Consider the following 15945-nt stretch of genomic DNA (forward strand, 5'->3'; position numbering starts at 1 on the left):
TGACAAGACCATTAAGTTCAATTTGAAAAAAGCGATGAGGCATCCACCGGAGGAGCACTCCATCCTTCGGTGTGATATCATTGACAAAGTGGTAGCGGAAGTGCAAAAGGAGATTCATGGAGACGTGAGTCTTAACAAGATTCAAAGTGTGGGTGAACATGAGGAAATTGATGAGAATGCTTTCCATGGTCATGGGGACAAGAAATCACAATGTAAATTGAGTACCGAGTTCAAGTCTTTACTCCCCTCATCTTAAATATGCTTTCCTTGAGAACAATAACAAATTTTCAGTCATCATTACAAGTAAGCTCTCTACACAAGAAGAGGAGAAGCTCCTAGAGGCTTTAAGAAAGCATTGAAGAGCCATTGGTTGGAGCTTGGCCGACATTATGGGGATTAGTCACATACTTATATGCATCGCATCTTCCTTGAAGACGGAGCTTGGCCAATGAGGCAACCTACAAAGAAGGCTTAATCCGACAATTCTTGATGTGGTAAAAAAGGAGATCACTAGACTGCTAGATGCAGATATTATCTACCATATTTCTGATAGCAAATGGGTGAGTCCAGTTCAGGTAGTTTTTAAGAAGTCTGGGATCACAACAATGAAGAAGGAAGATGGTGAAATGGTCACAACTCACAACAAGGATTCAAAATTCTTGGCGGGTTTGCATCGATTATAGAAGACTCAATGCTGCAACTAGGAAGGATCACTACCCTCTACCATTCATCAACTAGATGTTAGACATGCTATCTGGTAAATCCTACTATTGCTTTCTTGATGACTTTACTGGTTACTTCCAAATACATATTGCTCTTGAAGATCAGGAGAAGACTATTTTTACTTGCCCCTTTAGAACCTTTGCTTATAAAAGGATGTCATTTGACTTGTGCAATGCACCAACTATGTTCCAAAGGTGCATGACAAGTATATTTTTTGATCTTATGAAAAATTATTTGAAAGTATTTATGGATGATATCAGCGTATACAGTTCCTCTTTTGACTGCTGTTTAAACAACTTAGCTAAGGTCTTGGAAAAATGTGTCAATGCTAACCTTGTATTAAATTTTGAAAAATGTCATTTTATGGTTAGGCAAGGAATAGTGTTAGGTCATGTTATTTATAGTGATGGAATTTCTATTGACCCAGCTAAGGTTGATGTGCTAGTTTGCCTTACTCCTCTTCTGTGAGGGAGGTCCGTTCTTTTCTGGGACACGCAGATTTTTACAAACGATTCATCAATGATTTTAGCAAGATAGCCCTACATTTGTCCAATTTGTTGCAAAAGGATGTTGAATTTGAATTCGGTGGTGCTTGCAAAGAGGAATTTGAGAAGTCGAAGAAGGCCCTCACCACAGCTCCAATTGTGAGAGGCCCTGACTGGACACAACCATTTGAAATTATGTGTGACACCTCTAATCATGCTGTGGGTGCCGCACTTGCACAACGCGAGAGTAAGCTTCCCTATATTATTGCTTATACTTCAAAGACATTGGATGCGGCGTAATCTAATCACACTACTATCGAGAAATAGCTCTTAGTAGTTGTTTTTGCATTAGACAAGTTTAAATTGTACTTTCTAGGCTCTAAGATAGTAGTATACTTGGATCATGCATCCCTTAATTATTTGCTAACAAAGAATGAATCGAAGTCTAGACTCATTCGTTAGATCTTGCTCTTGCAAGAATTTGATGTTAAGATTGGGGATATGAGTGGATCCCAAAACTTGGTTGTGGATCATTTGAACCGTGTTGAGCAGATTAAATATGATCCATTTTCTATAGACTATTCATTACTGCTAGATGGCTTGCAAGCAATCTCTAGTAATACCCCTTGGTTTGCTCCTCTGGCTAATTACTTGGTCGCTCGGATTTTTTCTCCCAATTTTTTCAAGCACCAAAGAGATAAACTAAGGAGTGATACCAAATATTGTATTTGGAATGACCCTCATTTGTGAAGACGTGGGGCTGACCAAGTAATCTGTAGGTGTGTTCTGGAATCAGAATTTCATCTATACTTGAGTTTTGTCACTCATCTGAGAGTGGAGGTCATTTTGGCCCCTAAAAGACTGCTAAGAAAGTGTTAGATTATGAATTCTGGTGGCCGACGTTATTTAGAGATACAACCCAATATTGTTTTATCTGTTACCAATGTCAAAAATCTGGAAATGCCTCCCAAAAGGATAAGGTGCCTTAGCAACCCATTCTTTTTTGTGAATTCTTTGATGTATGGGGCATTTTCCTAGTTCAAATGAGTTTCTTTACATTCTTTTAGCTGTTGACTATATGTCAAAGTGGGTAGAAGTGATCCCAATCCGCATTGACGACGCTAATACGGTTGTTTCTTTCATAAGAAACAATATTGCTTGCCGGTATGGGTCACCATGAGCAATCATGAGCGACCAAGAAACTCATTTTTGCAACAGAAAAATGGAGGTATTACTGAAGAAATATGGTGAGATACACAAAGTTGCCATTGCTCATCTCCCTCAAACCAATGGTCAGGCTGAGGTATCCAACTGAGAGATTAAGAGAATTTTGAAAAAAATGGTAAAACCACAACGAAAAGACTGAAATTTTCGGTTGGGTGATGCCTTGTGGGCTTATCGGACGGCATATAAGACTCTATTAGAGATGAGTCCCTTTTGGATCGTCTACGATAAGGCGTGTCACCTGTCGATTGAGATAGAGCACAAGGCATATTGGGCAGTTAAGCAATGCAACATGGACTTTACACAAGCGGGTATTGTAAGAAAGCTACAACTAAAAGAACTAGAATGCCTTAGGATCGAAGCATATGAAAATACAAGGATCTATATTCATAAGAAGGACTTTCAAGAAGGTGATGAGGTTCTCCTCTACAATTCAAGACTTCGTCTCATGCCAGGCAAGCTTTGTTCAAGATGGGATGGTCCTTATAAGGTTAAAGAAGTGAAGCCCTTTGGCGTAGTGGAGCTTCTTCACCCTCAAAGTGGGACTACTTTCAAGGTGAATAGTCATCGAGTGAAGAGATACCATGGATACAAGTCACAGAAGGAATTAGAGGTGTTCCTCTTAGAGGATCCACCTAGCGCTAGAAACTGAGCATCATGTCCGTCCAATTTAAGGACGTTATAGAAAAGTGCTAGGTGGGAGACACCCCACCATGGTATGGCGTTCTAATTTTTCTTCTTTGTGTATAGCTCTTTATTAGCTTTTTAATTCTTAGTTGCAATTCTTAACTTTTCCTAGTTGAATTTGAGTTTGAGGGTGATTGGCAAGGTTTTGGTTATTGGATAGTGTTCAAAAGCTTTGTATTGATGAAAAAGAACCAAAACTGCTTTTATAGACATGTGTACGCATCTCTAATATGTACGCATCATTTTTGAAAACTTGCCATTCCATACGTACGCATGAATCATGCATACGCATGGCCACCTTCTAGTAGAGAATTGGTCTTGTGTGAGGGTTGTGCATGATTTATGCCCACGCATGACCCCATTCCAGTGGTGCTTGGGTTTTGTGCGAGTTTTGTGCGAGAACTATGCGTGCGCATGAAATATTGATCATGCGTACGCATAACTTTCAGACCCAAGAGGAATGGGTTTTGAGAGAACATCATATGCGTTTCATGCTTGCACCTAGATCTTGAGGTCATGCGTACGTATGGCCACCCATCTAAAGAGTAATGCGTTGTGTGCGTAACCTGTGCGGATGCACAATCTTTCGATTCTTGCAGTCATGCGTACGCATGACCCTTGTGTATGCATGACATCCTTGGTTCTCATAAAGAAGAATGTTGCCCTGTTTCTCATTTCCTCTTCTCTTTTCTTCTTCTTTTCTCTTCTTCACCACCTCTTCCCTTCTTCCCTCCACCAAATTTTGGTGGCCCACCGCAGTCGAAGCCATTACCATTCTTCTTCTTCTTCCACCTACTTTTTCTCTCTCTTTTTTTTCCGGCAAGTTTCAACTGCCGGTGCTACCTCTTGGTTGTCTTTAGGATCGCTATTCACCTCACTTTTCCTCATTTAAGTGTATTTTATTATTGAGAGGTTTGTAAATATTTGCTTATGTTTTCATGTGTCAAGAGTTAGAATGACTTTGGTTATGTGTTTATTTGGGTTGTATGAGCTTGTTCATTTTGATTTATGTTGTTGATTGATGCTTGATGATGAACATTGTCAATGTGGCTGCATTTTATTCTTGGGTGTGCAAAGACTATAATTCATGCAAAGATGCACACTAAGTGTTTGCTAAAAGAATTCAAAGAGCTTTTGTGCAGTTTTGGTCATGTCTCTTTGAGTTGATGCTCATTCTTGTTTTATCCTTATTCTTTATACATTGTTCATGGTTTGAAACATGACCTATACTTTCAATTTTGTGATGTTGTGGTTCTTATATAAGGTTACAAGATTAGTACATTGCTCATCCACCACTCAATAACATTTATTTATTGTGCTTCATTGACTTTGAGTTTTGTGAAATTAGATTTCATAGAGTACCACTAATCTTATATCCCTTCATTAGTGAAGTAGTGTGATGCTTGACTTAAGAGCTTGACTTAAACGGCCCGCTACGCCTCAACCTAAGAGCTGACCCAAGAAGGCTGAAAACACTGATGAAGCAGACAAAAAGACCCCATTTAACCTTCCAGAGAGCTTCTCTAACTGTTATTGTGACTAAATGTACCTTAAGTTGTTGGACTGAGCCATCCACTGTAAACGTCGATTGTTTATCCCGGAGCAGTTGGCTCAGTTTGTAGTAGACCGTATTAAGCGACGAGGATGGGGTTCCTTAAAAAAGAGGTGGGCAGTGTCAATGTGTCTTGGGTCTGCGAGTTTTATTCTAATTATTACTCGGCGGCCCTCGACTTAGTGTTTGTACGAGGAAAGTGAGTCCCAGTGACTGAAGCGGCGATTCAACAGGCACTTGGGATTCCACATGTATCGAAAGGGGATAATGCTTATCAAAGGGCGAAGAAAAAATGTAAGTTCCTTGCTTTTGAGTGGAGTAAGGTCATTAAGGTTATTGCCCATCTTGGAAGCATTTGGGTTTATGGGGCACATAAGTTAAATCCCAACAGCATCTGCGTGAACGCCCTGACCGATGAAGCTCAGGTATGGCAACAAATTATGTCCAACCGTGTCATGCCGAGTACTCATGAGACCAATGTCACTGCAGCCATGGTGGTCTTCCTTTGGTGTATCTTGAATTGTCACGGCCCAAAATGAGCCATGACTGGTGCTCAGGGAAAATAATCCCCTAGCAAGCCTAACAAAATATAAGCTGAATAAGAAAATTTTAAATATTTTACAAGTTCCAAAATAAATAGTTATAAAAATTAAAATAATTAAGAATGGTTGGATCCTACTTGTGACATATGGAGCAGATGACGTCTAAGAACTCAACAAAGAATAGGTACCCATTGCAGATCATTACTCTTGAATAGAAAGGCTCACATGACCAATTATTTATTCCTGAAAAATATTTTTAGAAAAATGGGGTGAGTTTTGCAACTCAATGACTAGACAATACATCTATAATCGACATGAGACCATATAAACATCATTATTAAAGTAATTTTTAATTAGAAAATAATAGTTGATAATAATAAGTGAATCAATAAGGGAGTTCTCATCAGAAATCAAATCAAAAGTCCACACTTAGGCGGCTCCACCTCAATGGTTAGCCCTTTCCTCTCGTATGTCCTAACAGAATAACAGATCTAATGTGTGGCCTACACGTTAGGCTAGCAACACCCCTGCTAGCTAGGGTCTGAGTTAGATGCATCTAAGTTAATGTCATAACCGCCGTTAACTATGGTTTTCTAATACGAGTCTCCCAAACCAATTCAAAATATATAATTTCAAATACAACAAATCTTTGATCTTTCAAATATATAAGGTATCGAATCAAATTAAATCATATTATTCTTTCTCATTAGAATCTTTTTCAATCATACTTTTTCAATCATAAGACATTTCAAACATATTTCACAATCTTTAAACTAAGTGAATACCAACAAATACTTCAATGCTTCAAAAACAGACATTCAAGTAAATTCAAACATTTTAGAATAATGCAAAACTTCATCAAAAATATATATGGTCTCAAAAACAAATATTCAAGTAAGATCAAACAATTTAGAATAATGCAAAACTTCATCAAAAATATATATGGTCTCAAAAACAAATATTCAAGTAAGATCAAACAATTTAAAATAATGCAAAACTTCATCAAAAATATATATGGTCTCATGTATAGTTCCGAAAGTATAAACTTCATAAAAACGAATTATTTAATTTTAATAAATCAATTATTTTAATCAATTTAAAACCGTTCAAGGCAAATATAGTGAGTATAATTCAAAGATCATAATAGATATATGTCAAAATAATTATAGATGCACAATCAAACAATTATAAATGTAACGCCTACTCACAACTTGGTCCCAAAAGACCGAAGATACCAAATCCGAAGTGCGAGAATCCAAGGTGAGGAAGGTTGAAGTAGAATGAAACAAATGAGAGCGGAATTTGGATTGGGGCAGCGACAAGGTGGAGCTGGCGATAGTTTGGGTTAGTGATAGGAACAGTTCAGCTCCACCAGTGGCACCAACAGCTCCAGTATCAACCAAGGTTCACCTGAACGGTGACGCAACAGCGGTGACGCAACAGCCCTCTATTCACGGCGGCTCCTCTCGCACATCCTATTTCTCTCTCTTCAAGCTCTCTCTTCTCTCTCAACAATGGCAACAACGACTTGGCATGGCAGCGGTTGAAGCTCAACAGCGATAGAGACAAGGCACGGGGATACCCAGCGGCTCCTCCTTCCTCCACGCAACCCAGATGGCGACGATCCAGGCTTTGGCGGCGGCACAAATGGCGAGAAATGGCGATGAAGGTGGCTGGCTCTAGCGACGGTGATAGGTCGCAATGAGGACGACGATGGTGACCCTCCAGCATGCCCGAACAGTTTCCCTCTCTCTCCTCGCATTCGCCTCTCTCTCTCTCTCTCTCTCTCTCTCATCCATCATTGGCAATGACGACGGCAAGGCGGCGCGACAGCAAGCTGAATGCCGCTAGGCGAGACGGGTGCGGTTGCGACACGACGGCAAGTTAGACGACAATGAGGCACAACGCCGGTGCGGTAGCCCTCTCCCTCCTCTTCTTCATGATCTCCTCCTCTCCCTCACTCTCTCGATCTCCATCTTTCTTTTCTTTCTTTCCTCAGCTCGTGGGTGTGTGCTGTGAAGAAGAGGGTGTGCGGGGAGTGAGGGTATGTGCGGCATTGAGAGGTGAGTGAGTGTGTTAGAAGAGGGTTAGGGTTTGGTTTGGAAAAAAAAGGAATAAGGGTATTGTAAGAATTTTACAGAAAAACCTCTACACCTTCTAAGAATCATCAGAGAGGCAATGGGTCGGGCACCTACAGTTGAAAATCTTCCTTTCTCTGCCTTAATTACACACTTGGCTTCTACAGTTGGATTTCTCGATGAGGATGATGACAAGGTACCGGTCTCGGTTAAGCGCAAGTCGTGTATCCCGTACGGAAACTAGTTCAAGCCTTAAGCCACTATTCAGAGCAAGACCCTGTCTTTAGAGCCTTCAATCACCATGGCACCCTCTATTTCAGCACTACCTCCTTCAGCAACCACATCTCAAGCTCCTCTGCCCATATACCAGCTCGTGCAGCAACTCTTCAAGAAGATTAATCGGGCAGAGCGTTGCAACAAGCGACGATACGAGTACTTGAAGAAACTCATTGGCTGTAGCAATCCACCACCAGAAGAGCCGGACTCACCAAAAACCACCTTGGATTATAGCGGAAAAGGAGATCAAGCAATGGACGTGGAGGCACCCCCGCACACCATCCTGAGGACACCGAAAGTGGAGTTCCATAGACCATTTTTCTTTCCCCTTGTTAATCATAGCATGGAAGACCGTGCTAACTTCTAAGTGTGGAGAGATCGATGACCGATCTTTTGGGTGACATAACTTCTACTCTAGACTCTTGCACTTACATTTTTTTACGATGATGCTTTTTGATTTACTTTTGATATACTTTTTAGTGAGACTTTAATTCTCTTTTGGATTTATTATAATTAAGTCTTTAGTTTGGTTTTCATTTTAGTCATAGTACATGTTATCTTCATCTAATACCCATTTGGCATATGCCTGCTCTGACCGAGATCTTTAGAGATGATTCCGTACTCCAATTCGGTGGTGGAACCTTAGGGCATCCTTGGGGAAATGCACCAGGTGCCGTAGCTAATCGAGTAGCTCTCGAAGCATGTGTATAGGCTCGGAATGAAGGTCGTGATCTTGCTCGTGAGGGTAATGAAATCATCCATGAGGCGAGCAAATGGAGTCCTGAATTAGCTGCTGCTTGTGAAGTATGGAAGGCGATCAAATTTGAATTCCCAGCAATGGATACTTTGTAATCCGGTGGTTACTGTTCGTTCTAAATAATTGCAATTAAACTCGGCTCAATCTTCAAAAAATACCCCCTATGTATATGAAAAAAAAATGTAATCTAAGCCACTTGGTTAAAATAATACAATTCCAAGAGATTATTGTAGGGCAACCTAATTGATTTGAGTTGAAATTATTTTTTATTGAACTTGCTTGAACTATAATATTGTGAAACATAGTTAGAGCTAAGAACACACTACCATGTGAGATTTGAGTTTTAATGTGTAGTTGCATCATATTGACCACTATTTTTATTTTTGTGTGTTATTTTCTCTATGATTATAATATTTGATTTGTTTGATTTCTATGTCAATTATTCTGTGTATATATACATGTACGTGATTGAGGCCATTATTTCATTTAAACTCACTTATCCATATAGTCTTTATCCTTTTATCACCATTGTTAGTCAATTTTGAGTCTAATAGAATCTCCTTTTGTTCTTACTCTAGCACATCACTAAACATAAGTGAAAAATAATAAATATCATTAATTTGAATCTCTGATTACTTTAGATTAGTGAAAGTGTGTATTATCTAAATGTGAAAAATTTGGAAAACATTAGTAGAGAAACAAAATAGGTGTTTTGTATTTTTTTTAAATCTTGGGAATTGAGTACATACTCATGTATTAATTGTATAAACCATATGCATTGACACTTGTGTATATTTTGAAAAAAAATGTAGAAAAAATATAATAATAATATACAAAAAAAAGAAAAAGAAAAATGAAGCAACAAAAAGGGGACAAAGACTCCAATAAAAAGGAATAATAACAATGCATATGGAATTTGATTTGAAAAGAATGCATGAGTGTGTGAAAAGCAAAATGATGGGTAGTTAGGTTTGTTTTAGAATTGTATAGGTTGTTATATATGTTTGGTGAGAGTTTAAGTTGATCAAGGATTCAAATACTAACTCACTTAGCCATATACATCCTTACCTTTATCCTAGCCCCGTTACAACCTTTAGAAAAGTTCTAATGATACTTGCATGCATGCATTGAATAGTTGTTGATTGTTAGATGAAGAACAAATCTTAGAAATTATGATTAGAGGAGAATTGAGTGAATCAACCCTATACACTTAGCGACTAGAGCGTATATGCATCCAGTGAGGGGTTCGATTGCTCAATTCTATATTTTCATCTTTTGTGATTGATTATCTTGCAAGTTATATTCTTTTGCAACTCAAATTAATTCATGAAAATTGCATTAATTGCTTTGTTGTTTAAGCCCTTGATTATATATATGTTTTCTTGGAAATTAATTTATTTTGACTAAGTAGTTACACATAGATAATTAGATAGTATTAGATAGAGTAGTTGCATGCATTTAGATAGTTTGCATTGAATAAATGTTGATATCCCTTCTTTGTACCTTTCTTGATGTTTAGCATGAGGACATACTTTGTTTAAGTGTGAGGAGGTTGATAAACCACAATTTTATAGTTTATTTTGAATTAAAACGAGTGGATTTTATCAACTTATTTTGCACTTATTCACCACATTGCATGCAATTATGATTTCGTCTTAAATTGTGCTCAAGAGTTAAAAACATACTTTTTTTACCCTTAAATTGATAAATTTAATTCACTTCTACTCCATTTGATGCGTTAATGCGTTTGTTGAGTGATTTTAGGTTCAATAGGACAAGGATGATTTAGAAGATGGAATGGAAGCCCGCAAAAGTAGAAAAATCATTAAAATGAAAGAATTGAAGATCTGACACTCATGCGTACGCAAGCCTCATGCATGCATATGACTTTCAGCTCGACTAACTTGCGCGTATGCATGTCCTAGGTGTACGCATGACCAGCAGCGCATGCTTCATCAATGAAACATGTGAGGGGCAATTTCTGAAGGCTTTTGGACCCATTTCTAAGCCCAACTTGAAGCTAATTGATGGAAGGATGGAGGGGAGGATCAACACACACTCATAGATAGAAATTAGATAGTTTTTGGTCCTTAGTTTCTAGAGAGAGAAACTCTACTTTCTCTCTAGGTTATCTTATGATCATTACACTTTTGTTATTACATTTTGATTTGGATCTTGTTTAATTTTAGTTTCTTTCTTGAATTAGTAGTTGTTGCACTCTGAGTTTTATAATTGCTTTTTAATTGTTCACTTTCGTTACTTATGATTTTAGTTTAAACTCTTATGAATATTGAATTTATTTTAATTGAATTTGAAGTTTTATGTTCTTTTTATGTTTATTATGGTCTTTGATAGTGATTATATGTAGTGGGTAGTTCTAATTTTCATTTAATTTTTGGGAAAAACTTGAGATATTGGAATCCCTCAATTTGAAATTGATTTTATCTAATTTTATAAATTAATTATGTTAATAGTCAATTAAGACTTCTATGTGTGTGTTAGGGTGTCACCTAACGTGTCATATTAACAAATTTTGACCTCATGAACAAACAGAGTGACGGAAAGACTAACTTGACTAATTTAAAATCTTTAAGGTTGCGTTTGTTTTCGAGAACAGGACAGGACAAGACAATGAGAACAGGACAGGACAAGACACTGATGGACAGAGACACAAAATTTTGTGTTCTTGTATTCTGTTTGGCGATAAACTAGAACAAATTATGAAAATTCAATTTATTCTCATTTTTTTCATTCAAAAAATTTGAGATGAAAAAGTATAATAATAAAAAATATAATTATGAAAAATTAATAAGAATAATAAAAAAAAATAAAAAATAAGTTGTGTCCCTTGTTAGTGTCTCTGTGTTCTTCCTGTCAGGACAAAAAATATACTAATTCAGTGTCTCTGAACACATTGTCTCTGTCCATGTCTCCTCTGCCAAACACGAGCCTGTCTCAGTGTCCTGTCTCTGTAAACAAACTTTTAACCATTTACTCAAATTAAAATGGTTTGGTTTTCATTGGTCAAACCTGGGGAGTAAAGTGTTTGATGGTTCGATTGTCACCTTGAGCATAGAAAAACTGAAATTCTATCTCATCTAATCAAAATCAGGAATCAATCATTCTGTGGATACAAAAAAGTCATTGCTCAACGGTCATAATCACAAGCCATGCCTACTTTTCAATTTCAGTTAAGATATATTTTTATTGTTGAAACATGCTTGTGTCCCATATTCTTGCTTCAACACTATTTCTTGACTTTTGCTTGATCTTTCACATTTTCCCATATTTATTTGTATTTTTGAGATGGAAGATTCCAACATCTGCTATAGACTAAGAATGTCAACTATTGCGTGGTTGCATCTACTCTAGTTCTTTATCTACTATTCCTCTAAAAAAGAGCACTATTACCAAGTTACCTACAATAATAATAAAGCAAAACAAAACAATGGAAAAGTTCACCTTTCTTCTGTTGTGCTTCTTATTGCTGCATGATATAGCCGTTTCCACTGCCATAGAAAGCATTAGTATTACACGGTCCCTCACTGATGGTGACACCATGGTTTCAGCCGGTGGAACCTTTGCAGTTGGATTCTTAAGTATTCCAGAAAGTTCCAAGAACCGTTACCTTGGGATATGGTACAATAAAGTGCCATCTAACACAGTAGTATGGATTGCCAATAGAAACACTCCACTTAATGACTCGTCCGGGGTCTTGAAGTTCACTGGCAATGGAACTCTTGCTCTTCATACTCATAACGATACCATCATTTGGCATTCCAACTCATCAAGATTCGCGCAGCGACCAGTTGTTGCAGTGCTTTTGGAGTCAGGGAACCTGGTTGTGAAGGAAGATGGGAGCAATGATGATGATTTGAAGAGTTTCATTTGGCAGAGTTTTGATTACCCTTATGACACGCTACTGCCAGGGATGAAACTGGGAAGTGACTTAACTACAGGCCTTACCAGGTACCTAATATCGCAGATTAGTTCTGATGATCCTTCTGAAGGTAGCTATACTTATCAGCTTAATATTGTTGGATATCCTCAATTATGTATAAAAAATGGCCAATCCGTGACATATAGTAGTGGATCTTGGAACGGTCTTCGGTTTGGTGGAATTCCCCAGTTAAAACATAATACTTTTTACAACTTTTACTTTGTTTACAACAAGGAAGAGATATATTACACATATGAGCTTGTCAATAACGCTGTATATACAAGGTCCGTGCTATCTGCAGACGGATCAGTGAATCGTTATGTGTGGAGTGTTACGAATAAGAGCTGGAGTCCCTATCTAACAATACCAACTGATATCTGTGATTATTATGGTAAATGTGGAGCATATGGTATCTGTAATGTAGCCAATTCCCCTGTATGTAGTTGCTTATTGAACGGATTCGAACCTAAAGTCCCTGAAGAATGGAATCAGGCAGATTGGTCTAATGGTTGTGTTAGAATCAACAAATTGAGTTGCCAGGATGATGGATTTGTAAAGTTGTCTGGTTTAAAGTTACCAAACACACAAAGAGCATCATGGTTAAATAATAGCATGAGTCTTGATGAGTGTGCTAATCTATGCATGAAGAATTGTTCCTGCAAGGCTTATGCTGCTTTTGATATCAGGGAAGAAGGAAGAGGGTGTTTATTCTGGTATGATGAGCTGATAGATATTAGAGTGCTGAGTGATCCACAGCAAGATCTTTATGTCAGAATGTCAAGGAAAGATATAGGTATAGAAGTTCATCTTACAATTTAACAAGTTCCTTCTTTCTGTTTTTCTTTTTGCATTGTTTTCTTAGATATACATTTTAATTGTTAATTATATTTTTCCTAGATGAAATTAATAAGGCATCACATAAATCCAAGATCGGGAAGCTGCAGATTATTGCTTCCATCACAGTCATTTCTGTAGGAATTTTGATCCTATGCCTATCCTTCACCCTATACAGAAGAAAGAAGCAGCAGATAAACTATAGTAAGTCACTTCTGCAGCCTCATTGATTTTTTCTAATAAGTAAAGCTGTTGAGTTTCATGGTTTCTCAATTAATCTATTAGTTAATAGAAAATTAACCTATATATGAATTTGAGGTAAACTTGCAATAACATTAAGACATTAGGGGAAAATGGAGGCTCTAGAAACAGGATAATCTATCAACATATTTTAAGAGGCATGAGAAAATCTAGTTAGCAGATTTCTTCATTTTCCTGCAGCCATGCTATATTTGTTCTTTTCTTAATGCTTACTGCTTTACAGGAAACATGAGAGACAGTCCAGAAAGATATGCACGTGTAATACAAGAGCATCAGGAGGAAGAACTAGAACTACCACTGTTTGATATGGCTACACTTATTGCTGCAACCAATAACTTCTCCACCAGTAACATATTAGGAAAAGGTGGTTTTGGAACTGTTTATCAGGTAGTATACTATATATCAGACAAAATGGCTAGTGCTTTATACTTAATAGTATGAACTTAAAAGTGGATGTTCACATCAAATACTGGCGTACTGCAATATTTAGGGTATGCTGAAAGATGGAAGAGAAATAGCAGTTAAGAGGCTCTCAGTACATTCTAGACAAGGTCTTCAAGAGTTCAAAAGTGAAGTGTTGAATGTAGTCAAACTTCAGCATAGGAATTTGGTGAAGCTTCTAGGGTGTTGCATTCAAGCAGAAGAAAGAATGCTGGTCTATGAATATATGCCAAATAAAAGCTTGGACTACTTCATATTTGGTTAGTTTCTAAGTTGATCCTTTCCTAGTTTTGCTTTATTTACTATTAATTATTTTCTAGTTTGGGTAATAGATCTTCTATATTTCTCTACCATAACATTTAGTTAAAGTAACTGATTGAAAGCCTAGCAATCATAGCAACATATGGCTGTATTTTGTTTGAGACACCGGAAACAAGACATAAAAGACAGAGACACTAAATTAATGTTTTTGTATTTTGTTTGGTTATAAACAAAATATAAGATAGGACAGATTATGAAAAAAATAAATTTCTATTACTAGTGTCTTTATGTTCCTCTTGTCAAAAATGACATAAGATACATTAATTTAGTATCTCAAGACACAATGTCTATGTTTGTGTCTATGTTTCACCTCTCTAACATAATTTTGTATGTATCCTTATTTCTATGTCTGATGCTTGTAAAATTTTAAGGGCAATACAGTTTCTTCTAAAACAGTGGTGGTTGTTCCCCTACAAGAAATACTTAAAATTTGAGCTACAAAAAGACTACTTTAATCTGAAACTCAGCCTTACTTTCTTTCTCTTTAAATATAAAAGATAAAGAGAGAAGCATGCAATTAGTTTGGTCTCAGCGTTTCCTTATTATCATTGGGATTGCACGGGGCATTCTCTATCTCCATCAAGATTCAAGACATCGAATAGTTCATAGAGATCTCAAGGCTAGCAATATTCTGCTAGATGATGAAATGAATGCCAAAATCTCTGATTTTGGACTAGCTAGAAGCTTTATTGGAAATGAAAATGAAGCAAACACAACAACAATTGTCGGAACTTAGTAAGTACTTGATTACTTAACATGTTAATGTATATAATTAATATAAACGTCTTGAGGTACTACCTTGTGCTGAAGCTGTATACTTGTATCATTGTATGTTGATGTTTGTAGTGGTTATGTATCACCAGAGTACCTAATTGATGGAATTTTCTCAACAAAGTCTGATGTTTATAGCTTCGGTGTGCTTGTATTAGAGATAGTAAGTGGAAAAAGAAATAGAGGGTTCAGCAACAGAAATCATCGCTTTAATCTTCTGGGGCATGTAAGCTAAACTTTTGTTTGTTATTGATATTTATTATTTTGTTACAAACCAAATAATATATGTACCTTCACCTAAGTCGTGTCCTAACTCTACCTGGTGTGACATACAGGTATGGAAACTCTTTATAGAAGGTAATTGCTCTGAAATAGTTGATCCGTCCATCAGAAATTCGTCCGATTTATCCGGAGTCATAAGAGCAATTCATGTGGGTCTACTTTGTGTTCAACAGAATCCAGAAGACAGGCCAAGCATGTTGCATGTTCTTATGATGCTAAGTAGCGAATGCACATTGCTTCAACCAAAAATGCCAGGGTTCTTCACTGAGAGAGATCTTGTTGGTGACACTTCATCAAGCAAGAGTGAACTAGTGTCATTTAATGAAATCACAGTTAGTGTGGTGCATCCACGGTAGATGTTGTTTCTTAAATAATTGATTAGCTAAATTCACCACATGACAGTAGCATACAATCCTTTTGAAAATTTAACACTGATGTTTAGCAGTTTAGGGGATTTTGTTAATTGAATACATGTTCTTTATATGCTATTTTAAGGACTAAGGTTATGGTTCATGGGAATATGTTCTTCTTTCTTGTTTAAGTCCTCTGATCAATGTGCAGTGGTGGTTGTTGCAACATTCTTTTTTCTTATTTATTTTATGAATGATTACATGTTTAGTATGCATTCTTATGGAAGAGTCTTTTTTGAACTTAAAGTGCAATGGTGCATAGACTTTTTTCTTTCTTTTTAATTTTGAGAATTTCTTTTCTTTTGTCATTTGTGTAACAATTATCATACTCTTAATCATAAAAATTTTTGATATTATATTA

At 36.9% G+C, this 15945-nt stretch overlaps 2 protein-coding genes across 2 annotated transcripts; both read left to right on the top strand.

Annotated features, from left to right (window-relative positions):
• Window positions 1-2634: 2634 nt before the first annotated feature.
• LOC107462374 (uncharacterized) lies at window positions 2635-3084 on the top strand. The gene has a single exon (XM_016080940.1). The coding sequence runs from the start codon at window positions 2635-2637 to the stop codon at window positions 3082-3084; it is 450 nt and encodes a 149-aa protein (XP_015936426.1).
• An 8639-nt stretch (window positions 3085-11723) lies between these two features.
• Window positions 11724-15641, top strand: LOC107462384 (G-type lectin S-receptor-like serine/threonine-protein kinase At4g27290). Its single transcript, XM_021129477.2, has 7 exons — window positions 11724-13057; window positions 13162-13302; window positions 13583-13746; window positions 13850-14060; window positions 14619-14856; window positions 14968-15118; window positions 15228-15641. Exons 1-7 carry the CDS (start codon window positions 11773-11775, stop codon window positions 15528-15530), a joined length of 2493 nt encoding a protein of 830 aa, XP_020985136.1. The 5' UTR covers window positions 11724-11772; the 3' UTR covers window positions 15531-15641.
• The last annotated feature ends 304 nt before the right edge of the window (window positions 15642-15945 follow it).

The sequence above is a fragment of the Arachis duranensis genome, chromosome 8 (assembly GCF_000817695.3).
Source record: "Arachis duranensis cultivar V14167 chromosome 8, aradu.V14167.gnm2.J7QH, whole genome shotgun sequence".
NCBI lineage: Eukaryota > Viridiplantae > Streptophyta > Magnoliopsida > Fabales > Fabaceae > Arachis > Arachis duranensis.

Excerpts from the sequence above, each read along its gene's own strand:
- LOC107462384 (XM_021129477.2), top strand. The coding sequence starts at position 11,773 with ATGGAAAAGTTCACCTTTCTTCTGTTGTGCTTCTTATTGCTGCATGAT. Across the intron at positions 13,058-13,161 it reads AATGTCAAGGAAAGATATAG|ATGAAATTAATAAGGCATCA; the intron begins GTATAGAAGTTC and ends TATTTTTCCTAG. Across the intron at positions 13,303-13,582 it reads GAAGCAGCAGATAAACTATA|GAAACATGAGAGACAGTCCA; the intron begins GTAAGTCACTTC and ends ACTGCTTTACAG.
- LOC107462374 (XM_016080940.1), top strand. The coding sequence starts at position 2,635 with ATGAGTCCCTTTTGGATCGTCTACGATAAGGCGTGTCACCTGTCGATT.